General features: G+C 45.7%; 1 protein-coding gene and 1 pseudogene across 4 annotated transcripts in view; one reads left to right on the top strand and one right to left on the bottom strand.

Moving 5' to 3' along the window:
• CUNH1orf21 (chromosome unknown C1orf21 homolog) overlaps positions 1-14924 on the top strand; it is a 253360-nt gene extending 238436 nt beyond the window's left edge. Inside the window, exon 6 of the mRNA XM_017848107.1 lies at positions 5472-14924. Within this exon, the coding sequence (XP_017703596.1) occupies positions 5472-5510 (39 nt within the window). The 3' untranslated portion in view covers positions 5511-14924. The remainder of the gene's footprint in view (positions 1-5471) is intronic.
• A 2466-nt stretch (positions 14925-17390) lies between these two features.
• LOC108512740 (myosin light chain 6B pseudogene) overlaps positions 17391-26908 on the bottom strand; it is a 13581-nt pseudogene continuing 4063 nt past the window's right edge. Inside the window, exons 3-4 of one of the 3 annotated variants that reach the window (XR_001880684.1) lie at positions 25439-26392; positions 17391-17793 (exon numbers count right to left, since the gene is read on the bottom strand). The product of XR_001880684.1 is annotated as a myosin light chain 6B pseudogene, transcript variant X2 (transcript). Of the gene's footprint in view, positions 17794-25427; positions 26393-26908 lie in introns of those variants that run through there. The other 2 variants (XR_001880685.1, XR_001880683.1) reach the window with 2 other exon arrangements.

The raw sequence follows: 26908 nt of genomic DNA on the forward strand, positions 1-26908 counted from the left end.
GATCTCAGCTCACTGCAAGCTCCGCCTCCCGGGTTTACGCCATTCTCCTGCCTCAGCCTCCCGAGTAGCTGGGACTACAGGCGCCAGCCACCTCGCCCGGCTAGCTTTTTGTATTTTTTAGTAGAGACGGGGTTTCACCGTGTTAGCCAGGATGGTCTCGAACTCCTGACCTCGTGATTCGCCCGTCTCGGCCTCCCAAAGTGCTGGGATTACAGGCTTGAGCCACCGCGCCCGGCCAGTTGTATTGTTTTAAAAGGCTGCATCTTCCATCATGATGTGCAAAACGTTGATGGTTTTCTTCCCTTGCTAAAGAACCAGGACACTTTCTGTGTAATACCATTTAACAGCCTCCACCCTGCTACCCCACAGCCCAGCACTGCTTCCCTCCAAAGCCAGAGTGTTCATAACCCTTGGATGTGGGCCGCACAAGGATTCCCTTAGGTACCCAAAATACAAAGATGGACAAGAAACATGTTTTCCCCCTCAATAAGGGAGGCAAACATTTTGCCTAAAATTCTGTACAACATGGTGGTACAATGGAAGGACCACTGAGAAGGGAAGAGACTGTTTCTCCATAGAGCAACTACAGGGAAATCCCAGCTACTTGGGAGGCTGAGGAAGGAAAATTGCTTGAACCCGAGAGGTGGATGTTGCAGTGAGCTGAGATCATGCCACTGCACTCCAGCCTGGGTGACAGAGCGAGACTCTCTCTGAAAAAATAAAAATAAAGAGATGGGATGGGAGCAGGAGAAGCCAGCCAGGACAGAGTGAGAAGCACCAAGGCCCTGTGGTACTTGGCTTGTTTGAGGATCTGAATGTGAACTGACTGATTGAGATGTGGGCCCCATTTCTCACCTAGACAGTTTTATTTACTGTTGGACCAGTTGGTCTCATTTTTCAATATCATCATAAGAGCTACAATTTATTAAGCACCCACCATGTGCCTAGCTTTGCTAAATACTTTACATGTATATGTTTAATCCCTGCAACTCTGCAAGTTAGGTTTTATTGTCCCCATTTTACAGATGGAGAAACAGATTCAACACTTCCTGTCAGTCACTTTCATCTTGTCTACTCCAGTGGGAGAATACTCAGTTCACACTGATTGTTACATGTCTTAGGGGTATGTGTATTGGGCTGAATGCATACATGTCTACAGAAACATACTGAAAACATATATGATGAGATCATACCTGACACTGAATGGCAAGGCCTAGAGCAGCAGTCCCCAGCCTTTTTGGCACCAGGGACTGGTTTTGTGGAAGACAGTTTTTCCACGGAGGGGAGTTGGGTGGTGCGGGGTGGGGGTAGTTTCGGGATGATTCAAGCACATTACATTTATTGTGCACTTTATTTCTGTTATTACGTATTCACTATAATGTAGAATCAGTGGGAGCCTTGAGCCTGTTTTCCTGCAACAAGACGGACCCATCTGGGGATGATGGGAGACAGTGACAGATCATCAGGCATTGGATTCTCATAAGGAACGTGCAACCCAGATCCCTCACATGCACAGTTCACAGTAGGGTTTGTGCGCCTTTGAGAATCTGACACTGCCGCTGATCTGACAGGAGGCAGAGCTCAGCTTCACTCACTCACCTGCCGCTCACCTCCTGCTGTGTGACCTGGTTCCTAACAGGCCATGGACCAGTAGCGGTCCATGGCTTGAGGACTGGGGACCCCTGGCCTAGACTATTTGTCTATTTGAAATCTGTGGAGGAAAAGTACTTTAGGCACGTTGGAGGAACAGGTTCCTAAAGTCATTCTTTGAGCTGTTTCTCTTTAAACTAGTAGGATTTAAAATTAGGATGATGTCCTTTCCTTTACTACTCTTTAATGCCTCTAATTCTTATCATAGACACTTCAACAAACAAAAACCCGTTACCCTAGAACTTTAGAAATGTGTGTCCTGCATTGACATCAACTTACACTTCCAGGAGGATAATAATACAGATAGCTGAAGAAGATGTGGAAACCTCTCCACAGAGTAGGGTGTGGTTGGAAAAATTTCGGTAGGCAAAGGTTCCTTGGGGTTTTTTGAGTCTGTACCCGAAGGCACTGATGGTTCTTTCAAACAACCCTTCTTTGTCAGCATCACTAGGAGTTTCTGTTCTTCCAGCTCTCGAGGGTCTCCTGGGGATCTTGCTCTCTGCAGCTTTCAGTGTGTCCTTTGCACAAGCAGGGGATTGTGACTAAGAGCCTCCAGTTCTGAGTAACGCATCCTGACAAAGACTTCCATTTTGGGTTCCTTTAAGGGGGAAGGGCATACTTTAGCGAAGAATTGTTGTGTATTTCCCAAACCCAGCTCCCACTTCCTGCCTTCTGACAGCTGAAGGTCTTCAGGTTATCTTTTTAGCACAATTCTTTAAAAATTAAATGAGACATGAAGTCATGCTACAGAAGCAGGCTCCGTGTCCTGCCCAGTAGGACCAGTGTGCAGATGGGGTCCCCTGTGATACTGAGATGGGGCCCCTCCAATGACAATTCTCTCAAATCCCCTTGATTTTTATTTACTTATTTATTTTTAAAGAGGCATATAGTAATTGTACATATTTATAGGGTACATGTGATACTTTGATACATGCATGCAGTGTGTAGTGGTCAAATCAGGGTACTTAGGATATGCATCACATCAAAGAGTTATCATTTCTTTGTGTTGGAAACATTTCAAATCTTCTCACTACTCTGAAATATACAATATGTTACTATTAACTCTAGTCACCCTACTGTGCTGTTGAACACTAGAATTTATTCCTTCTTAACCAGCCTCTCTTCATCCTCGCCCCAAGCCTACTATCCTTTGCACAAGGTAATCACCTCTGGTAGTCACCATTCTCAGGTCTCCTTTCTTAGAATGGCACTGGATGGCTGTATGACTTATGACCGTATCTTTCTTTCAGTGTGTTTTGATTTTAAAGTTCGTTACCAAAGCAGTTGCTTCTCTGCTGCTGAAACAGGTGATAATAAAAAATGAAGCTGAATTGAATTTGAATTTACTTCTCAGTCACTACAGTTGTAACAAAGGCAAGGAGCAGCCCTGTGAGCTTGCGCTTCTCTGAGCTTTCCCCACAAGCATCAGGGTTTCACTCCTTGCCTTGCAGGACTGATATAAATAGTAAGTGAAATAATATCTGCAAAGCAGCTAATGCTGTTTTCTTCCTCCTTTGTATAGTAATGATAATAATTTCAGAGTAGCCAATGCTTGGGAAATGAAAGTTGCAAAGTCTTGTGTTTACAAAGAGGGTTTATATTGTATTTGTCCCTCAAAAAGTGAGGTTGGGGAGCCTTTGCTGTGGTTTGAAATGGTCCTTCTACTGCATAGCGCAGAAACTCATTTACCAAGTTGAAGACAATGAGACCACTTTTCATGTATGTGTGTGTACATGTGTGCACGTGTGTGTGCACACATGTGCGTATGCGTGTGTGCACATGTTTGTGTGTGTGCAATGTGTTCGTGTGTGTGCAATGTGTTCGTGTGTGTGCATGAGTGCCTCTGTGTGTGTGTGTATCTGTCTGCCATTCCTTCCAAGTTCTTCCTCGTGGATGAAGCACCCTCTAAACTCCACATTGGCTGGCTGAGACTGTGCTTTGAGGCCTCATTTAGTCATAGGTAGTCGAGGGACTTCGGTTTCTGCCATAGAAGTTTTATTCATGTACATGGGTTTGTGGCCTGTCTGGAGTGCAAGGCTGAGGTGGGAGGAAGAGTTCCCTGGCACCTATCAGATGACACCTTGTGGTCACGGTCCTTTCTCACCTGACAGCCACTAAGGAAGGAGGTCCCTATTCCCCTGCCAGGGGGACTGAACAAACACAGGGTTTATAATAACAACAATTACAATAATAATAGCAGTGGTAGTAATAGTAGCATTAGCTAACACTTATTGACTACTTGCCAGACACTATTTCTTTCCATTTAATCCTGACCATAACTCTGTGGGATGGAGACCATGACTATCCCCAGGAAACCAAAGCCCAGCAATTTATGCGATGTCAGACAACAGTGTATATGTACATATGTACACTGGAGATGTCCACTTTCCTTTCCTAATAAAACTCCATGAGCCCTGCCTTTCCTCTCCAACTGAATACTTGGGTCCATTTGTATGTTTCCTCTCTGAGCCTCGTGAGTTGGGGATCTGGGATCTGTGGAGGGCATCATTTGACATTTATGGCATTGTATGGATACATTTGTGTGTGTCTTGTTCCCCAGATTAAAGAATAAACCCCCAGTGGCCAGGGACCTTGAAGTTCTTTCTAGCTCTCCAGTGTGTGACTCAGAGCATGTCTCCTGAGTGGTCTGGGCCAAGGTGAGGGATGGCATCTGCTTGGGCACTGACACCAGGGAGGCTGCCCATGGAATGACTGCCAAGTATACACTCCTCTTGTCAGGAAGACTGGTTACCCAGCTTCTCTGCTCAGGAGAGGTTTTGTGCAGCAAGTAAAACAAGCCTAGAGATGACAGTAGACTCAGACACTCTGCAAGCGGCAGGGGTGGGAGTTAGCAATCTGATGGTAGAGGAAACTAAAACATGCTAAGGGGTGGATCCCATTCTAAGGGGGCAAGCAATCTGGGGCCAGTTGGCATGGGAGTGAGCAGCTCTGCCTGCTGCCACAGGCCTGAAGACTTCATTGTGTGGCAGTATATATATATATTTTTTTGAGACTCACTCTGTTGCCCAGGCTGCAGTGCAATGGCGCGATCTTGGCTAACTGCAATCTCCGCCTCCCAGGTTCAAGCGATTCTCCTGCATTAGCCTCCCAAGTAGCTGGGACTACAGGTGCCCGCCACCACACCCAGCTAGTTTTTGTATTTTTAGTAGAGATGGGGTTTCACCATGTTGGCCAGGCTGGCCTCGAGTTCCTGACCTCAGGTGATCCAACCGCCTCGACCTCCCACAGTGCAGGATTACAGGTGTGAGCCACTGTGCCCAGCCAGCAGTATTTTTTAATTTGCCAAACACACACGGGCATGGGCACATATTGGTTGTTTTTTGCTAATCCGTTTTAGAGCTGAATTAAACTCAGACATCCCTGGATTTTATGCCCTCTCCCTCTGTAGCAATGTTGAGTTTCAGGGAGGCACGGGGATGTGCTGTTGAATGTGGCTTGTTCATTCTTCCTTGATTAAGAATTTGATCTCCTGAATGGATTGGCATTTTGTAATTTCTTATGAAAGGCTGACTCTTGAATATGGCGTATTATAATATAAATTCTTTACCAACATAAAGTAAGGGCTTATTTGCCCGGGGGCCTTGGTAAAACTCTCATGCCTTGAGGTATGTATAGCTTATAATCAGCTAACATGTACTTATGACGTAGCTACCCCGTTGCCAGCATATTCACTGGGCAAGCCTGGATTCTGTTGCAAGGCAGACATACTGAGAGAAAAAAAAAAATTGATTACAAGTAACTATTTCAGGCTCTGCTTTGAATTTATCATTCACATGCTCTTTTTTCTTTTTCCCTCCAAGGGTCGGGATTACTGTTCGGAAGAAGAGGATATCACATAGCACCAATTTTACCACTCAAACCAGGAGCTACTACTGTGTAAATAGGTTACACCCCAGTTGAAATCTTTGCAAAGGTCGGTTCTATTCAGCGAACAGCATTATAGCAAAAGAAGATCGTTCCATATCGTACACCCCATTAAATTACAGTGTTTCTTAATGAACTTGCAAAGGAATATTGCTAAAAACAAACAAAATACTGTTATCGAACTTTCTTTGTTGCTGCTAGTTAAAACTTGTTGCAACTTTTCACTTCTCTTGTGTCCAGGTACGCAGCAAAATTCTGCAATTTCACCTTAAAGATACTGTTGGTTTTACAGATGCTCTCCAACCTATTTTCTATAAGATGAGGTAGTGGTGAACTCAGATATCAAACTTCTCTTCTAAACTGGTTCTGCTTCTAAGACAAGCATCTCCTGCCCTCTCTCCTTCCTCCCCATCTCTCGCACGCAGTCTAGAGATGGACTGAGCCTTGCTTCTTACTGGCAGTGTTGAGCTTTGGAGATGGGATGGTTTCTATGCCAAGCCTTGTTTCTCTGCTCAGAAGAAGTAGAGAAGCTATTATCAATTAAAAGCATGCTGTGATGTGACTCCTGGAAGTGACGTAGGAGTGAGTGGCAGGTTGTTTGATTTAATAGGTATCTTCATCAAGAATTAAGCTTGCAACATTGGCTTTGCTCAGATGCAGATGGAAGTGTGATCACGATCATTTTGAATCCCTCTTCCTCACTTTTTTTTCTAAGAAAATAAACATTTTACTGTTTTTATGGATCCTTGTCTTCTCCCATTCATCCAGCTCAGTGTTTTAAGATGATCCTGGGTGCAGAAGTTGAGCCCTCCTTTGCATTGACACTGATAATTAGCCTAAAGGGCTCCCTACCCTTCCATTAATAACTTACCAAGCATTAGCAAGGCTGAAAGTGGTCTGAAGAGGTGAGGGGACATCCTATGACTTTTTAGGAGGGCCTGAAACCACCTTGTTACCTTTCATTTTGTTAGCAAATAAACCATCCTATTTCGTAACTCCCCCCTTCAAAATGCTACATGAGCCTTGCCACTTCCTTTTTCTCTTACTTCCAGCACACTAGACATAGCAAAAGTGTTTGCCTACTCAAAAACATAATACTTCTATGCTTATGATGATATTTGGAGATGTGAAAGCCAAAAGCCCTGGCAATGGTGGGGAATGTTGACTGAGTGTTCAGCAGAGTTTATTTTTCCATACTATATGAAGAGAATGATCTCTTCTCAAAGACAGAAGTGATATTTTTAGCAAATATTGTCACAAGTAAATAGCAATCAAAAGGAGAAAATAACTTTTGTATTTTTTTAATGTGTTTGATAGCTTTGATGAGGGTTCTCTTTGTTACTTTCAGGGGAGGGCATCCTATTAAATGCCACGCCAGCAGTCCGGGTTTGGGTTTGTCCCACAAAAAAGACAGGAGCACTGTATGTTTCTCTCTTTTGGGGTTGTGACTTTGAAGGGCCTCGATATTAGCCACCCGCAGAAGGTGGAGAGTTAAGATGTTCTGTGTCAATTTGCTCTTGCCGAAAAGATGAGCCTCGATTTTAAAATCTATCCACATAACTGAGGGCACCACTGATGTGTGAATAGTGAGATTCCCTATCTCCTTTTAGACCTGGGACGGCAAAAAGGCAGGGAAGGAAACTTAGCAGACTGCTAAGGACAATAGATTCACATATTAGCAACAAAATCCCGTAATTCTTTTGGCCAACAGCAGCTATTCTGGGGAGCAGCTGTGGCTGTTACATAAATAGAGATGCAGCCAAAATGTTAGGCTTTTTTATCCTGCTTCAAGTAGAAAAATGCAGAGAGAGTCAAGTAGTCTAGGGTTTCAGGTTGCCTCCCCTCCTATGGTTTTTGGCCAAGTGACTAAAATAGTTTTCCACAACTGTAAACGAACTGCTAAACCCCACCTCAAACTTGTTCACTGGGGACTTTGTTCACTGTTCTGTGGATGACCTTTTCCAGGATTTCTTGTTCTTATCAAGCAAGAATTAAGCACATGCTAAACGTCTTCCATTTGATTTCTTTACTCGGTGTCTCAGACAGTCTTCCCAGAAAACCACCACCCTCTACCCGAAGATGAAACATGCTCATGTCATTTCTCTCACGGTCACATTGAACACTTTTGACATGTTACACTTGTGCATAGATCCAAGCGTTTCTTGGGAACCTGACTTTTGAGTGTTTAATAAAGCCGGAAGTGATGTTGCCCTGAACCACCAGCTTTTCACCCGGGTTCTGGCTCCGGTGTTTAACACTGGATACGTTTTTGTTGTGCAAAAGTGAGTTCTTCAAACACATTTGGTACATCCAGAAATAGATCCGAGAAATGGGGTGGTTGAGCGGGTCCGCATGAAATGCTTGATTATGTCAGCAACACCCAACACTGTCTGTTTTCCATTTGTTGGTTTTAATCATAAAATTGTCAAGTGATTCGTGTTTGTACTTTTTTTTTTATGCCTTCTGAAAGGATCTAAAGCAAAAATATTTTACCTTTTATTCCCCATGTGTATGTGAACATTAAGCAGATTGGCTCAGAAACAATGAAAAGAATAATCCAATGTATGTGCTGGTGTACTCTGCTAGTTGTTATATGTGTGGGGCTCAGGAAGCTGGAAGGAGGAAGGGAGGGGACGTGGCCTGGTGAGTGGAGGTAGAAAAATGATGAGAAATGAACTGAGAGCATTAAGCAGAGAGGGTTGATAGACTGGCCGTGTGCGGGGTGAAATTGAAAATCCAGCTGCCTAGTGGCCAGTGGGTGGGGCAAGACTGTCAACAAGATTTACAGCTGGCTTGCACACGCCTTATGTCCTCTGAGTTGTAGAGTTGTAAAAGTTCAGCAGTGTGTGCATAGCTTTCTTTTGGTTGGCGGAGATTCAGGATCATGGAGTACTGCTCTCATAATTGAAGACGTGTTTGTTATTGGCAGAGAACCTTAAAAAAGGCCTTTACCTCAGCGATGCTTCCTAGCCCCAGGCTTGCAGAGAACACAGAGTGGTGTTGTGGTCTATTTAGGGACAAAGAAGGTATAAAGTCCAGAGATGAGAAAACTAGGTCAGTCCTCAGAAACTGCAGCAGCCACGCACACAGCAGCCTGTTGGAAGACAGGTCTCTCTCCGTCCGCAGTGCCCATGATCTGAGCCTGGGCTGGGATAACTCAATTTAGCAAAGACGGACCCAGGAGGAGGGCTGGTTCTTCAGTCTTTGTACTGGCCCCATCCACTCCTCACTGCAAGGTGAGGAAGCACCTCTGTGTCAGGGCTCACCTGTACATCTGAAGCGGCCACGCCCACAAGCCGACAGCCCCCAGGAGCAGGTCCAGGGATGATGCAGTCCCCTTCTTAGTCCCATGTGATGTCATCCTGCTTTGTTATCTTCTTATAACTCTATTCTGCTATAACTTTATCCTCTTCCCAGCCTCATCCCTGTTTTTCTCTTAGGGCAAGACTCTCCCATAAGTCTGCTAAAAAACAGAGATGATACCTCTTACAAACTTTACCTCGTTGCCTATGAAGCAGGTTGGCATGTGGATTGCAAGTCCAGCTTTGACACTGGGCAAGAATTTAAAAGTGTTCTATCTCTACTAATCATAGAAAAGAAACATGGTTAAACATGTTGAGTTTTAAAGGAAGAAATATTTTCAAATTCTTAATCCAAGAAAATACTGAGTTGGAATCTTAGACTTCGGGACTCTGGTACGTTCTTTACAAAAGGCAAAATAATTGGTATCTAAAGTTCTGTCCTTTCTGCCTCCCCTAAAGTAAAAGGATATTTGATTGCACACTACAGTTTTACATAAGATCTGCCTTCCACGCTTCCCTGCTGGAAGGCATTCTCAGAGCTTTATGTCTTCGTACCTCTCAGAGATTGGACTTTTTGTTGTTTAAAACCCCAACCAAAAAAAGAATAAGGTATGATTGGTGGGGAGGGAATGTGTATTTAGGGGCATAATGAAAAGGTGGCTTGAAGCAGGAACTTTGGCCTCATGGTGTCATGAGTGGATGCCTGGACTCCAGTGTGCCTGGGAGGAGCTGGGTTAGGCAGTCAGCTGTCACACTACACATGTGCCTGCAATAAACCTTTTGGAGTTCCATGAATGAGGTCTATGAATTGCCTTTTGCCAATGAATGGATGTGTTTTTCCAAGGGGGGAATGGTGTCCTTGACTTCAGCAGTCACCTTTTTGTATGTCTCTGGAAAGGGGTCAAAAAGCTATGGTAAAGATGAGGCTTATGAGTGAATACTTCTGGGACAAACCTTAGGACTCACAAGCTATGCCATGTTTTTCAGGAGACTCTTGTACCTTATCTGGAATCCAATCTCAGGAGAAGAGGAAAAAGGAACTAATATTTGTCATTTATACTCACTCTGTGCCAGATACTGTGCTAGGCATTTTATAATTGTTTTGTGTCATCCTCCTGATAATCCTGTGAAGTGGATCTATTACCCCCACGTTCTAAATAATAGATCTTAAGTGTGGAATGCATCTATCCAACATAAACGCCTATGTTGAAAGAAGGAAAGATGTCATTCAAGTATTTTCCAAATTCTTTTTATTATGACTATAAGCCCTTCACAACACTGTGAGAACACCCTCTGGGGGCATCTGCTTTCCAGAATCTCTCTCTGGCTCCTCACCAGCTTGGTTTCCTCATGGGGAGTGTTTTATTTGGCCTCCCCTATCTGAGCTGCACACACACCAGGAGAGGCCACTGGCTAACAGGAGGACTTCAGTGCCCAGAGGAAAAGGCTTTGGGAATTTAGGCACATGTCTCACCCCTTGGAATCCTTCTAGCATCTGGAAAAGGAACCTGGTATTTCTGCAGTTAGAAACCAGATGCAACCAGAACAGGCTTTCGAGTGCTGTGATTTCTTTCCTGGGTTCCCAAGGCTTGTTGTTTCATCACAGGCTGTATCTTTTTAAGGTTAAAAGTCTTAACCTTCCTGGGGGTCTGGGACAATCTGATCTCCAAGCATGGAGGAAAGGCAATGCCTGGACCACTGACTTGTATTGAAATCCTTTCTTGTGGGCTAGGGTTTGATGTCTCTTTTTGATCTTTGGACTGGGGATCCATATCTTCCAGGTCCATTTAAGCACTGAAACTAGATGGGAATCTCTTTTGAGGCCTTACGTGTTTTAGATAGTCATGTAATGACTTGGATAGACATTTAAATAACTTATTCCAAGGTCGGAAGAGCCCAGGAACTCCTCAGAGTTCCTCTTCTTCTTAAATCACATCCTCTAAAGATGACTCATGTCTCCATAGCAACTGTTAAAGGTACTGCCTAGAAGGGACCTGCTCCCACCCTTCCTTACTTTGCTTGAAGGAAGCAAAAGAATGTCCCTGTGTAAAGGGGCTGTCATGTCCAGTTTTCCTTTGAAATGTGGCCCCCAAGATCCTGCTTCTTTCTAACCTGGCAGCTGTCATGTCCCTTCATGATGATGTGGGAAATGGCCCTTATAACTTGGGAACCACAGAAATGGCTCTCTTTCGGGAAGATTCACCTCTAAACTGAAGGCTCCATTCTAATAGTGTCTGCCTCTCTACCCTGATTTCGCCCTTCTTTGCTTCCATTTTTAGCCCAAGGCTTTGAATTTGATTAAGACTTAGAGGCAGTATAAAGAACACCATAAACTCAGGCAGAGGTCCCTTAGGGTCTCTAGGGTTGAAAATAATTCTAGAGCCTTAGGGGGACCTCTTGGCATTGACTCCAAAGGGAGAGAATAGCCCCTGTGTCCTGGCATTTCAGCCCAGACTTTCAGGGACTATTCTCTCTTGACAGGTAAGCAAGCAAAGAAAGTTTTGCAATAGATTTCAAGCCAGTTTTTCCATTCAAACCAAGATGCAAATTCATAAAATTATTCTTTTCCTGGAATAGATCCAGGCAGCTGCCTTACTAGGATTTTAGATTCTGATCCATTTTCTTAACACACATACACATACACACGCATGCATACATATACAGAGAGGTACATGGAGAAAGGAAATTTATCATTGAAATAATTCAAGAAAGAGCTGTATTTTGCCTTTCTGTAATCTCCAAGATAATGTCTAGGAAAGTATTAGTATAACTATAGGGATACCGAAACAGGAAAAACCAGCCATCACTCTTGAGAAAGTTTGAGTTCAACTCACATGGGAGAATCGAGGTCTGCTACTCATCTCGCTTTGTGCCCCATCTGTGCCCGGATGCCCTACTACATCTGCTTGACTCATCTGGGCCGCCAGCTGGGGTATTGTGGCTGACATCCTTTCCCAGCCTTACACGCATAATGGACACATCCCTAATGTCGTGTGCGTGGTCCAGCCACATACAGCCACATACAACCACCGCATGTCTCACACACCATCCCCCTCATCCATGTCGACTTGACTGTGGCATTTCAGCAGCTCCACTGGGATGCTCTAACCCCAGTGTGTGGAGTTGGGGTCCCTTCATCTGGGTTGACCCAGGTGTAGCATTTTTAGCATTGCCTTTCCAGTCTTAAGGATTCATTCATTGAACTCATTTATTTCTGGAGCCCCTGGTACACTCCAGGCACTGTGCTCATTGCAAGCAAAGCACAATTGAACTAAACCCACCCTCGAGGAACCTAGCCATAGCGAGAGCGGCAGTATGGAAGTACCCTACAGGGAAAAGTCCTGAGTGCTGTGGGAGCATCTCACGGTGGCAGCCAGCCCAGTTTTGGTAATCAGGGGCTTCCTGAAAGAGGTGATATCAAAGCCCAGATGTGTCAGAGGGCTGAGGGAGAGTGTTACTAAAGGACTTTCAGGCTGAGAGGACGGCACAGGACTCAGCCCAAAGGAGGGCCAGTGTGGACTGTCCAGGGCCAGCCTGCATTACAGAGGCTGGAGCTTAGACTTGTAGAGGGAGAGAGAAGAGCAAGAGACAAGGACAGGACAGTGAGCCAGGCCAGCCACAGAGGGTTCCTGGGGCTTTGCCGGGGATTCAGGGAGCATAAATAAGAGCTTTTGGTGGTGCTGTGTCCTCTGCAGCCCACTGCTGAGGTCCTCCAGACAGGTAAGGTGTGGTCACAATCAGGGCCGGGCTTTCCCTCCTCACTGCGGCAGTGCACGGGTGCTTGCTGAGATGATTTATCCCAGGGTGTCCTCTGTCCCTTACCCAGCCCCAACTCCTCTTCCTCTGCCAAAAGCTATTTGAATTCAAAGACTTTAACCTGGGCTGGATCTGGTTTGGAGACATAAAGGGGACAGCTCTGGGTCAGCATGACCTTCTTTAGAGCCACCAAGGCTAAAAATACCTTTTGGGACCAGGCTGGCCTAGACCCAGGGATGAGAATGCACCCTAAAATAAATATACGGGAAGCAGCAGAGGGCTTCCCTGTCTAGTGTGTGATCCTAACTAAAGGCAGCTCTCTTGAACAGCCTTCCCCTGGATTAGGTCACATACACCCAGTGGCCAAGCCTCTGCTGGGTCCCAAATACACACCTGAGTCCTGCCAAAGAAAGGAGATTTTTAAAAAGCACAGACAAATTGTATGCAAGTGGAAAATACCCATAGGCCTAGACAGCTGTGGAGGGAAGACCTCGCAGGCACCTGGAGGCTGCCAGAGCTGGGAGCTCTGCAGATGTGAGTCAGGGAAGGCTCCGAGACAAGCGGAATCTCTCTAGGGAGACAACTTGCAGTGCCTTTTAGGTTTTCCAAATAACCTCAGAGTTTAGAGCATTGGGTTTTTTTTCTCCCCTCCCCACCCCAGAAAATAATTAGAAAACGTTTAGGAGAAAGGGAAAGAATTAGACGTATCAAAATACCAGCTATAAGCCAACACTGTTTACAGAAACTCAAGAAAAAGCTCAAACAGAAGACAGTTCCCCTGAGAGGCTGGAGGAGTTGGGGCTGAAGGCAATTTTCCTAGCTAAGGGACGCTGGGCCTTGCTGCACCTTGGGGCTGACCTTTTTTGCAAAACCCCCACCCCTTCCCTCCTGGCATACTCAACAGCAACACCAGCTTTCTGGACCCTCGGAAAGATGTTTGCTCAAACACCCACTTTTTCCAGATCTTCCTCTTGCTCTTCACTGAGGAATTTGTAATTCTGTGGCTAGCAATTCCCACTCGGATATTCCACAGGCCCAGTTGTTTAGGTTAGAGTTTGTCCAGCGGTAATCCTGATGCTGGAAACCAACAAACATTTGGCCTCACATTCACCCATTTAAAAACTAGAGCCCTGGCAGGTCCCCTTAGGGCCATGTGTTCATGGAATATAAGCCAAGTTTGCCTTAGGGCACCTCTCTCCATTTTCCACCCTGGCCCACTTCCTACTCACCTCCACCTCATTGGCAGGAAAGGATCAAAATGCCTCCATGCCGGTTGTTAATGGCTGCATATTTGCTCTCCCCAAGGGTATTTGCATTTTATTTAGGAACATGGCCTTACATTCAAGGAAAATCTTGCATCAAGATTACGAACCATCACCTCTCCATCAGGTCTGGGAGGTATCTTGGAGCACTGCTCTTCTGAACACCTGCAGAGGCTTCCTCAGGTGAGCGTGGGAGCCCGGAAGGTGGCCTCCCTAACCACTCTGCCTGCACATGAATTCTGTAAAGCAGTGGGCCCCCATCTGTTTCAATTACACATGCCTGTCAGCAAAATCTTCGTGAGATGCACTCTCTCTGTATGTTTATTAATTTATGTAAAGCATATATCCCTTTACTTTTGTACTAATATATTAGGCACATTATAAAAAGTACAGAGCATAGAAACTTCAAATGAATAAGACACAAAATATTATAAACAGAGGTCTGGCATTTTCTCTCTGAACTCCTGAGGGAGACCTTGGGTACCTCCTGGTATGTACACATCTCACTTTGAACACCTTTGCTTTAGTGCAAATCAGCATGCCAGAATAGCACCCCAAACCACTGTGCAACATTTGGCCTGCAGAATAAGAAAGTCCTAAGGCAGAATCCCCAGGAACTTCAAATCTGGGAGATGAGGCAAGAAAACTCACTCACAAACAACATAAATGTAAATAATTCAAAACCCTAAAGGAGAGCTATCCCTAGACAGTAGTGGCTACAGGTGCTAAGCAAAGGTCAGGTACACTGGACAGAGCCATGCGATTGTTCATCTTCCCTCTCTGGGTCTCCAGAAAAGGACACTGGCAATATCCCCCGCTCTCTCCTGATTGGAATTCTTTGAACCCTCGAAGTGCTCCAGTAGTACTACCCCCCACGCAGCAGTGGGCCCATGTCGCTTGAATATTATTTTTGATTTGACCACCAAGATGTAAAGGTGATTCTATTCCATTTTGAAAAGGGTCTGAGAAAGTGTATAGGTCTAATTATATATACATATTTATACATGTGTATTTTTGTTTATTGTTACATTTTGACATTGGACTTTCTATTAAATAATTTTTAAGAGTTGGTCTGGCTTTGTTCTCTTTTATGTCTTTCTTCTTTCCTTTCTCATGGAGGAGGCCATTCTAAATATCTGCAAAATACCCTGTTGGTGTCCTTGTCCCTCCTCTCTTTTGCCCTCCCTATTTTGTGTACATAAGGGCTTCTCTTACCATTCGTAAATGTTCTGTTTTTACAGGCTATGTGGTACAGCAGGCATCCACATGGAAGGCCCCTAACCTTGTCACCTCTTCCAACTTCCAGGGACAACCCACACTGTCCTATCAGCCTCAGCAAATGCACAAATTCAGACTTGATGAAGGTGCAAGAATGGGCAATGCATAAAATAATGCCGTGAACCTTCTCTCCTGCGCACTCCCCACCACACACAGACACACATACACACATGCCATGTGCACACACACAGTCCTGTCTATGAGACCTTGGACAAATCACTTAACCTTCTGGAGCCTACTAAAAACAGTCGTTTTCTCATGAGTTTGACTTGAGGAGATCCCACAGGAAGTGCTTAATAAACAGTCTTCTGTTACACAATGACTCTTTTTTGTTTATTCATTCTACTCATTCAGCTGACATTTGTTAATTGCACAGTGTATGCCAGGGCCTGGGTCACCCACAAAGAGGGTCAGGGATGTGTGAATTTAAGGAATTCCCCACTCCAAAGTCAAAGGCCAGAGTGGCAGCATTAAGAATGAGGCCAATACCATATAGTTTCTCACATACTCCACTGTCAACTATAACTACCTGGCACATTTTGGAGGCTGAAAACATGCATTCTCCCACCGCACTGGCCTTCCAGGATTTACCGAACAGAAATACACACACACATGCCCATACAGTCTCAGGGCACTTTGTCAAAGCATGAAGCCAAAAGCTCTTTCCCTCTGCATTGTCTTCAGTGTCGCATGGGCCTGTTCATTTCTGACAAGCGTTGGTCCCATCAGCCCAGCCAGCCTTCCGCCCTCCACCCTTGCTCTTGGGAACAGATTGTCTTCATGATTTCTAACTGGTGTGGTGAGAGGGAGAGAGAGAGGGAGGTCAAGCCAAGGACAGGGGAAGGAGTCAATAACTATTCCTAGGCTTCTTCCTCCAAGCCATGGAGCTGGAAGTTCAGATTTGCTGCTGAGTTTTATGAGCTGTCAAATAAGGCAAAAGAAAACTTGAGACCCAAACTTGTTCTTTCAGTAACAACAAACCTGTTTCTCCCAGCAGAGGCTCACTTGAAATCACAAAGCCCAGCTAAGCTGAAAGAGCTCCCTAACTCCACCTACCTTCCCCTGTCTCTCTCTGTCTCTCTCTCTCTCTCTCTCTCTCTCTCACACACACACACACACACACACAAGCTGGTCTCCCATACCTCTGACTGGGACTTGGGGCGCTTCCTTAGTCTCGTGCCAAAGAGGAGTCAGGCTTAGGAGACCTCTCGTCTGCCTCTTGGTGCTTCCTGAACTCTTGTTAGTGACGTCAGCTTCCAGTTTACTGGTAACAGCTGAACTGCTGCCTGAGGCCAGTAACCTGGAGTTCTCTTGCTTGGAAGCAGGTGATGGGAAGTGGGATGTGAGTGATGGAGGGAAAAGGAAGCTGAACTCCACAGAGCCTCAACACTTGATGGATGGGGAAAAGTGAGGAAACGGACCACAGAAGCACAGGAGTGAGCCACTGTTTCTGCTCCTCAGGGTCTCCAGGCCACTTCCTTCTACAAAGCTGAAATGGTGGAGGAGAGAAACCTTTAACTTCCTCAGTTCACATCACGTTACTAATCCAGCCTCTTACTCTCCAGCAGCACTCAGCTTCCATCTGCTGGCCAGCTCTTTGCCTGGTCCTCTCCTGACACTGCCACATTCCTTTGCCTATGCTGGCTCTTGCTGTCTCTTCGTCAAGAAAACTCGCCCATTTCTCCTCCCCTCTGGGAACAGAGCCTCCTTTGAGGTCCAGTTAAAGGTGACCACTCACACGAGGTCTCCTCACCCTGTGACCTAGCACATGCTCTTCATTCCTGCCAAAGAACATTCCTTTTAGGAGGAGCCAGGTGTGGGTGGCAAGGTGGGGTAGGAATCCCTGACAAGGATGATCCAGGGAGAATTCTGGTGTAAGACGTGGTCTTCAAGGGCAACTTGGTCTTCAAGAGCCAAGTTGCATGCTGGGGAAGGGTGACCCCACAGCAGAGCCTAGTCCAGGCGAGGAGCAGGTCTGAGGGCCACGATGATCGCAGAGAGTGGAACACCTGTGTTTAAGGACATGGCTACAGAACATATATTGTAAATAATGTTGTAGCATTATTTCTAACAGTAAAAAATGGGACATAATCTTAGCACCCATCAGAAAAAGAATGAACAAGTAATAATGAAATTGATCTTGTATCAACAGCGATAAACCTCAGAAACACAACAGTGAATGAAAAACATGCAAAGGATACAGTGAGACACCATTTATGTAAAGTTTGAAAGCTTGCAAAACCATATCATCTATTATGTGTGGATACTTACACGTATAGTAAAAGTATAAAAACATGCATGGGAAACATAAATACCAATTTCAGAAGGGCAGGGAGAGGGCAGGAAATGGCACAGGTGAGGGTTAACAGTGTTCTAGTCTTTTAAAACATCAACTGAAGCAAATATGGAGACATAGGGACAATATTCTCTATACTCCTGCGTGCTTGTAGTATTTTATCATTTCTAAAGGAACAAAGAGTGCTCTAGGAGCAACTTCATGTTGGTGACAGACTGCAGGTGGTCGAGCTTCAGGCGCTGCAGTCAGCCACAGGTGCGAACGGTGATGGTATGACACAGAATGGGTCCTGCTCCTCTCAGAGCTCTGGTGGCTTTTCAAATCTGCTTCATCTCCTATTTCTGTGTCCTTGTCTCTAGTTTTCCTATGTACATGACATGGGAAGAAGGAGACAAAGCTTTAACTTCCTCCGTTCACATCATGTTACTAATCCAAAGTCCCAGACTGTCTCTTCCTCTGAAGTCCCACAGCTTTAGCGTGCCGCATGTGGGACTGGACCTCAACAATTGCTTTCGGATCAGATCTCACTCATCTTTGCCCTGGAAGAGGCTCTATTCAGTCTTCTTGGGTGTGTCACAATTTGGCACAAAACATCTTGTCCACATGGATGTTCCCCCCAGGGCTGCCTGCCCCCCACCCACCAGACCCTCACACACAGCTCTTTCGGACGTGCCACAACTCTTTCCACAAGGACTCAGAGTCCCTCAGGGGAGAGCACGCCCCAGAGTTTTGAGCAACATGGACTGACCAGCTGAGATGACCTGGGACGGCAGTTCCCACTCTGCAAATGCGTAAGAAGAATCACTGAGGGGGCTTTAAATACACACATATACGTACACGCGCGCACACACACACACCGCCTCGCACATCTGACCCCTCAAAAGGTCTGATTTGTAACTACTGGAGTGGGGGATTCTGACAAGTACCAAGTTTGGGAGCCAGGATCTACAGCGTAGTAAACCGTGGCAGGCACGGAGTAGAGCTTGAGGAGAATGAGAGCACACAGCCTGTTGCAGGCAGGGATTTCATAAGACTTAGTGAGTTCTTCAGTGCAGTTCCAGACACTCCTGCCAATAGCTCTCCCTCCAGAACTTGGTTCTTCAAGAGTTGTATGGCTCAAACAAATGATATTAACCATGGATAAATGCTAAGGATGAATAGAGGCCGAGAGAATCTGCTTCCTCACCACCAGAAAGAGAAATAAAAAAGGAGGTGTCACTTGGTCAGAGTCACCTTTCTGATTCGTTGATGGTCTGCTTTGGGCCTCCATCATGGCTGCACATAGAATCACCTGGGGAGCTTAGACTGCCCATGTCCAGACCTCAGGTCAATTGAGTCAGAATCTCTGGGCATGGGGCCAGGCATTGGCATTGTGAATATCATCTCAACTCAGGCAACTGAGCCACAGGGAGAGTTTGAGAACCACTTGTCCACCCCGCATGCCACCAGCAAACAAATCTGAACAGACTAAAGCCCGCCTCTGAAGATCTCGGGGACGGTAGGGTGCAGGTTTGCAAACACGTACTCCAAGGGGCTTCAAGAGCCCAGGAAAGGAACTCGAAAGAATCCTTCAGGAGAAGGTGGTGAGAATGGGCAACCACGAATGGGTAGGTTCTATGCAGGGACTCCCCGCTGATGCATGAAGGAGCGTCCCTCTTGTTGAAATGGGATAAGAGAATGAACCAGCCGCTACAAGACCAAGAGTTCAGGCTAGGGAAAGGCCTCAAGTTCATCTGGCTCCCAGATATGCTTTTGCTCAAGCCATTCTGAAGAAAGAATTCTTGAAGCCACCCTGACAGGAGACCTGCTAACCTCTGCTGAGAACTCCTTTACTGTGCAAGAGTTTTATCCCTCTGAGCTAGCCTCAGGCAACAGCCCAGACCTGCTCCTGTCCTACCCTTTCCCAAACCAACTGCCCCCCATCCCTCAGAACACGCCAGCTGTGGAAGGCACATTCAGGCTAGAACAGGCATCCAGGCAATGAGCCCCTTCCCTATAAGACATGACCGACAAACTGCAAGGAAAGCAAATCCCCAGGAACGCCTTTGTATGAAGGAGGGATCCCTGGCTTAAAGGGGCTGAAGACAGTAGCTTCTTGTCCTCTCTGCAGGGTCCCCTCCACTGAATAAACAGAAAAGCAGGACTTACACACCTGATGGCTTTGGAAGGAGGATCAGGGGTTGTTACTATAATGGGGGCTGCAGTGGTTGGAGTCCTGGTAAAAGAAGATCATCCTGATGAGTTTGGTAATTGCCAACTGGTATGTTACCTAAGACATATGCATGACCTTATGTGGAGCGGCCAGGCTCACGGCTGGGATTTCAAGCACTTGCTTCAATTATTTGCAGAGTTCTGGTCATTGGTATGCTCGGCACTTGGCCATCAACTTGACGCTAGGTTCTCGTGGCTTGCTGTCCTATCAGGGACTGATAGCGTGGAATACAACCAACAGAGAAAATCCAATAAAAAGCCATTGTAGAGACTGATCTGCCACCATCCTGCTCCCCAGTGGCCCATCTAGTGGGTGGGGATGCTGGGCAGAGTGCTGGCTGATTTCCCAGAGGCTTTTTGTGTCTGCTGAAGACTCCTCTGGACATTTCCTGTCAATCACAAACTCAAGCTGGGGCCCACAGGCAAGCAAGTCTCCCATGATCAGACTGGAATACAAATGGGGTTTTAGATTTAAAGATCAGGTTTGATGGCATGTGATGGGAGGGAAACATGAAAGAGAAACCCCTTCCCAAAGCTCCATCACTGTACAAGTGAAAATTCAAGACTCTAACAAGGCTCTGTCTTGAGTTCCCACCCCCTACTCCCAGGCTTTGCCCAAAAAAGGAAAAGGGGAAGCTTTAAATCAGGTCACTCTAAATCCTCTTTTATCCTTGAGATTATCCATCTGGTATTTGTGTATTTGTGTTTCTGCCAATACAGTGGGATTCGGATGCCCTGGACCCTCTCTGGCTCCTGCTACAAGCCACAGAAGTGGCTTCAAACACCTGTCTCCCCCTTCCCCCTTTAGACCTAATTGGAAAAGAAAAGCTTGAGTAGCCTCCAAAATAGACATAAGTAGAGTCTTCAGGATGCGTAAGAAGACCCCAGGGCACACTGAGGCCTCTTCCCACACTGAAACATGCTCAGCCCTGAGTTCCTGCCCTCAAGTTACCAGTGAGACAGTCTTCTTAGCAGAAGCCTTATCTACCAAACTGTGGCAAAGTCCTTATCCTTCAGGTGAAATGTGGCATCAAGACCATTGCTGGGTCCCTAGTTGATCCATTCGCATTACGGTCTCTGCTGCTTATTGAGCAGTGACTACATGTTCTCTGACGTAATCCCGACAATCCCTTATAAATGGGTGCTGATCACTCATTTACGGCTGGGGAAGCTGAGCCTCAGAGAAGTTGAGTATCGTCCCCAAGGTCACACAGCAGGAAGTGATGGAGCCATAATACCAACTCAGGTCCCCAGGCACACAACCATTCAGTGCCACTCACACATGTGCCTTGGGTTACCATGCCATCATCATCACACTTTGGTTACACCCTTTGCCAGCATCATCACTGCCACCTTCTCCACCTCCCATCCAGTACGTCCTAGCCTTCCTTTGTTCAACCAAAACAGCTGTCCTAAATTTGTCCCTCCTGGACCAAATCTCACCAACAACCCCTCACTAGTGGATGAGCACTGCTGAGACTGTGAGCAGAAGCAGCCAGTCCCCACCCCTGGCCAGCCTGGGTCCCAGGCAGACCTTCCTCCCAGCAACTACCACGTGGAGATCCTTCCTCCCTCTTCTTTCTCCTATGCTGCCTTCTCAAGCTTCCTGCTATCTTCTGGAGCTTTTCTACTCATCACCCAGATGACCTGGAGATAGTCTCTATTGGTCATGAGTTCTGCCCTCTTCTCCCCAAGCCACTCCAGGGAGACCTGTTCCTGAGTCACTATGGCATCCTGGCCCATCAGCCCAGGGCTTCCCACAGCTCTCAGCAGCCTCCTGCTTTGTGTCAAAGGAACTTCGTTTGCCAACGACTTGTTCATGTGTCGTCACTGGATTTATTTACATTTGCTGCATGTCTTATTGGACGGAAGGACAGTGAAGGTGGCATCCCACTACCCACAAAGCAACCTCACCCTGCCCCTCCAGAGTGCTCTGTTCATGCCGCTGATGCTGAGATGGGCAGCCGCTAAGCACGCATGACATGAGTAACCATTCCATCCTCTTGACCTGGGTTTCCTCCCTGGAGCAAAGGGGAGGTGGAGGCAGGCACTGGTGGGGAAGGTGACTGTCAGATTAACCCCGATGGGTAAAACTCCTCAGTCTTACAGCATCTGTGAGCAAGGCAACTCAGCCTCCTGTGAACTCCCTAATTTCCAGGCTGGTGGGTGGTTATTTTTCCTCCAAAGCCCTTGGCCAGCCCTTCCTCTCACCCAAGGGCTGTGGTTTGGGGCATGTTTTGACTTGAAACAGTCAGACCCATGGCGGTATTTGGAGTTGTAAGCCCCTTCTGTGCTAAAGGGAAAACATGAATGGTCTATTTAGAACCCGCTAACAATTCACAGTATGAAAAACAGGCAACAATTCTGCTGCTGAAATGCCGGATTTCTGAGATTAGCCCCAGGGGAGCTGGCTGTCTGGCAATTCTGGCCCCTACTCTGGAAGACCCTGCACTAGTGGTGGCAATGATTCCAGAATATCATGCCTCTGTCCTGGCTTTTTCTCAGCCTCTCCTTAACCTCTTCCCAGAAGACTTCCCTCCGGGGGCCTGCGGTATTCTTGTGCTGTGAGGGAGACCACTTTTTATAAACCGGATGAACTTTGCTCTGGACAAATGAGAGAAGGGTGAGTATTTGGGAGGGCCTCAGACAGATTCTCCTGGGCCTGGGTTGTTAGGTTTTCCCTCACCATCACAAACATACACAGAGTTCACCTGAGGGAGGAAGCTGGCTTCCTCTTAGGACAAAATGGCGGCCCTGGAGCTGTAGATACATTCCAGGGTGTTGTCAGCACCAGAGAAGGACAGAGGTTTTATTTATTTAATTGCATCCTAGGATCAGAAGGGAAGGTGTCAATCATAGGTTTGTAAATATTCAACCTAATTAAAAATAACCAGTTTACTGAAATACCAAAAGCTTGTTTTCAAAGATTATCCACAATTTGGAATGGCATTCATCTAATTTATAAAACTGAATTTCCTCATAGATAATAAGTAATCCCAATAAAAATCCTGATTGGTTTTGTGTAGGAATTGGCAAACTGATTCTAGACTTTATGGAGAAATGAAAAGGAACTAGAATGGCAAGAACAATTTTGAAAAAGAAGAACAAATTTGGAAGACTGGCACTACCTGATTTGAAGACTTATTACAAGGCTACAACAATCAAGATAGTATGATGTTACAATCGGTATAGACAAATTAATGGAACAGAATAGCATCCAGAAATAGGTCCACACATATATGGCCAACTGATTTTAGACAAAAGTATCTAAGTAATTCAATGAGGGAAAGGATTGCCTTTTAAAAAATTGTACTGGTATAATTGGACATTCATATGTATAAAGTTAACCTTGATGCTTACCTCAAACCACACACAAAAATTAACCTGAAATGGATCATACTACTAAGTGTAAAGACTAAAGTCTAAATTTTTGGAAGAAAAAATAGAAGACAAAGCCTTTGTGACCTTTGATTAAGTAAAGATGTTTAGATAGCAGACAAAAATCATGAATCACAGAAGTAAAATTAACAACTTAGACTTTGCCAAAATTTAAAACTTCTACTCTTCAAAGACACCGTTGAGAAAAATTTTACAGACTGTGATAAGACATGTGAAAAGCATATATCTGACATAGGTGTATATATGTTCGCACATATTTGATAAGTGCATCCCACATCATTAGCCCTTGGGGAAATACAAGCCAAACCACAGTGAAATACCACTCCACACTCACTAGAATGGTTAACATTAAAAAAGACTAAAAGTACCAAGTGCAAGGGTGTGGAACTATTGGAACGTTCATATTTTGCCAATGGCGGGTGCAAAAATGCTACACAGTTGGCAGTATGTGAAAAAGTTGAGCATTTCCTTAGTCAACCAGCAACACAATTCTTAGATATTTACCCAAGACAAAGGAAAACATATGTCCAAAAAGACTTGTATTTTAATATTCATAACAGCTCTGTTCATAATCATCAAAAAGTAGAAACCACTCAAATGTTCATCAACCAGCAGATGATTTAACAAATTGTGGTATATCCATATAATGGAATACTACTTGATAACAAAAATCCATGTAAGTGATAACCAACTCACAGATGCAGCAACATGGATGAATCTCAAAAGTATTTTGCTCAGTGAAAGAAGTTAATTACAAATGACTGTGTCCCATATAATTCCATCTATACGACGCAGTGGGAAAGTCAAAACTAGAGACAGAAAACAGATCAATGTTGCAAAAGGCCAAGAGTGGAAAGGAAATCACAAAAGAACATGAAGGCCCCTCTTGATTGTGTGGTCAATACATGACTATTCACATTTGTTAAAACTCCTTGGACAAATTGAACACTTTAAAGGGGTGAATTATATGGTATGTATATTTATACTTCAATAAATCTAACTTTCAAAAAAAATGAATCTCCAAACTAGCTTGGATAATGGAAACTCATTAATTTGCATCCCCTTTATTAATATTTTAGTGACAATTTATACCCACAGAGGCTAAATTTTACATTTCCTCTATCTAAAAATTGTCGTTGTTAACTTTTTTTTTTTCTTTTTGTAGACAGAGTCTCACTCTGTTGCCCAGGATGGTGTGCAGTGGCATGATTTTGGCTCACTGCAACCTCCGTCTCCCAGGTTCAAGTAATTTTCATGCCTCAGCCTTCTGAATAGCTTGAATCACAGGCACCCACCAGCATGCCTGGCTAATTTTGTATTTTTAGTAGAGACGGGGTTTCACCATGTTGGCCAGGCTGGTCTTGAACTCCTGACCTCAGGTGATCTGCCCACCTTGGCCTCCCAAAATGCTGGGATTACAGGCATGAGCCACCACACCTGGCCTACTGTGAACTTTTATTATCCCACTAAGGGAAGAAGGAGAGAGATTCAAATTACTATGTACCAGGCTGGCATCATACTAGGCATTTCGTACTCTAGTACAATCTAGTATAGTAGGATATGGTACTGTACAGTATGGTATGGTACAGTATGGTGTGGGGTGGTTCACTGACTTTATTTGGTCTTTGTTATGGGCAAAATTGTGTTCCCCAAAATTTATATGTTGAAGTCCTAACCTCCAGTACCTTAGAATATAACAGTATTTGGAGATCAGGGCCTTTAAAGAGGTGATTAAGATAAAATGAGATTGTTAAAATCCAGTCTGACTGGGGTCCTTAAAAGGCACAATTAGAGCACAAAAAGAGGCACCAGGGGTGCATGGGGGAAGGACTATATGAAGACACAGTGAGAAGGTGGCCATCTGCAACCCCAGGAAAGAGGCCTCAGAGGAAATCAACCCTGCCAACACCTTGATCTTGGACTTCTGCCCTCCAAAAGTGTGAGGAAATAAGTACCTGTTTACGTTCCTCGGTCTGCGGTATTTTGTCCTAGCAGCCCTAATCCAGCCCTGATACAGTCTCTTACAGTCCACCCAACACACTAAGGTGAGATAGGCAGGGACAAAAGCCCAAAGCTCTGAGAGTGTCAGTAGCCTGCCCGAACTGCAGTGGCTTGACCTGGGGTGAAACACGGGCCTGACACCCAGAGCTCACACTTCTGCCACATACTGTACCCCATCCCCCCACCACCTGATTGCTATTCTCAGGGGCTCAGAACTGGTTCTGTCATGTCTCTGAACAACCTGCACTGTGCTTACTTAGTAAATGTTGAATTGATTTGAATAATTAAAGATTTCAGGATGCAGGGACCTACTTTAAATATCCAGCTATTTTCCAGAGCAAATAAATAGCACTGATTTTTACAAAGTGTGAATGTGATCATAAGAACTGAGAGCTTACCCACTCACCATGTCCTGAGTTCTGTGATTGCTGGGCCCAGTGACAGGCGTAGAGTATGCCAAGGGGTGGCTCCTGGCCCTGTTCTCAGGCAGGTCTTTTTTTTTTTTTTTTTTGAGAGGAACCCAGTCTTTATTTTGAAACAATAGGTGGCCTCCTGGTGGCTGGAACGTGCTTCCGCCTGCGGGGCCCAGTGTCCGGACCCCACTGGATCTGTAGCACTCAGACACTTAGGATGTGTTTCAAGAAGGCCTCGTAGTTGATGCAGCCGTTGCTGTCCTCATGTCCTGCCAGAACAGTCTCCACCTCCTCCTCAGTCATCTTCTCTCCAAGGGTGGTGAGAATATGTCCGAGCTCTGCTCCCATGACTTTGCCATCCCCCTCCTTGTCAAACACACAAAGCCCCTCCAAGTAGTCCTCATATGTGCCTTGGTCCCGGTTCTTGGCCACTGCCTGGAGCATGGGCAGGAAAGTTTCAAAGTCCACATGCCGGGACTTCAGCTCATCACTCTCAGGGTTCCCTAGGACCTTGAGCACCTCGGCGTTGGTGGGGTTCTGGCCCAGGGCCCTCATCACGTCCCCACACTGGCTGTACAGGATCTTGCCATCCCCTATTTGGTCAAACAGCTCGAAGGCCTCCTTGAACTCCTCCAGCTGGTCCTTGTTAAACTCGATCACCACTTTGGAGAGATCGATTGGAGGCTCCTGGGTTTTCTGAGGGGCCTGGGGGACTGCTGCCTCAGCTTTGCTCTTGGCTGGAGGAGCCCCTGCTGCTGCTGCTGGCTTAGCAGCAGGTTTGGAGATGGAGGGCCCTGCCGGTTTCTTCACGGGAACATCCTTCTTGGGAGGCATGATGTCCGGTGGCCAAAGGACAGTGTGTGGATGGGGGCACCCATCTCCTGCGGGGTCCGTGTCTGGGGCTGGGGAGGGGGTGGGCTCAGGCAGGTCTTACAGGACCTATGCAATGAATACTGCGTTAGCCCCGATGTTCATTTATTCTGCAAACATTTATTAAGGACCTACAATAAAGCTAAAAGCCAAAATTTTTTTTCTCTCAGACAGACTTATCACTACATCCTAAATTGTTCTAACCTCTGGCCCATTATAACAAAGGGGCTTGGCTGGGCGCAGTGGCTCATGCCTGTAATCCCAGCACTTTAGCAGGCTGAGGGGAGCGGATCACAAAGTCAGGAGATCGAGACCATCCTGGCTAACACGGTGAAACCCCGTCTCTACTAAAAAATAAAAAAATTAGCCAGGTGTGGTGGTGGGCGCCTGTAGTCCCAGCTGCTCAGGAGGCTGAGGCAGGAGAATGGTGTGAGCCCAGGAGGCAGAGCTTGCAATGAGCCGAGATCACGCCACTGCACTCCAGCCTGGGCAACAGAGTGAGACTGTGTCTCAAAACAAAAACAAAACAAAAGCAAAACAAAGGGGATTTGTGTTGTTCATTTATTTTGTTTTACATCAGATTTC

The sequence above is a fragment of the Rhinopithecus bieti genome, unplaced genomic scaffold (assembly GCF_001698545.2).
Source record: "Rhinopithecus bieti isolate Rb0 unplaced genomic scaffold, ASM169854v2 scaffold_27006, whole genome shotgun sequence".
Taxonomy (NCBI): domain Eukaryota; kingdom Metazoa; phylum Chordata; class Mammalia; order Primates; family Cercopithecidae; genus Rhinopithecus; species Rhinopithecus bieti.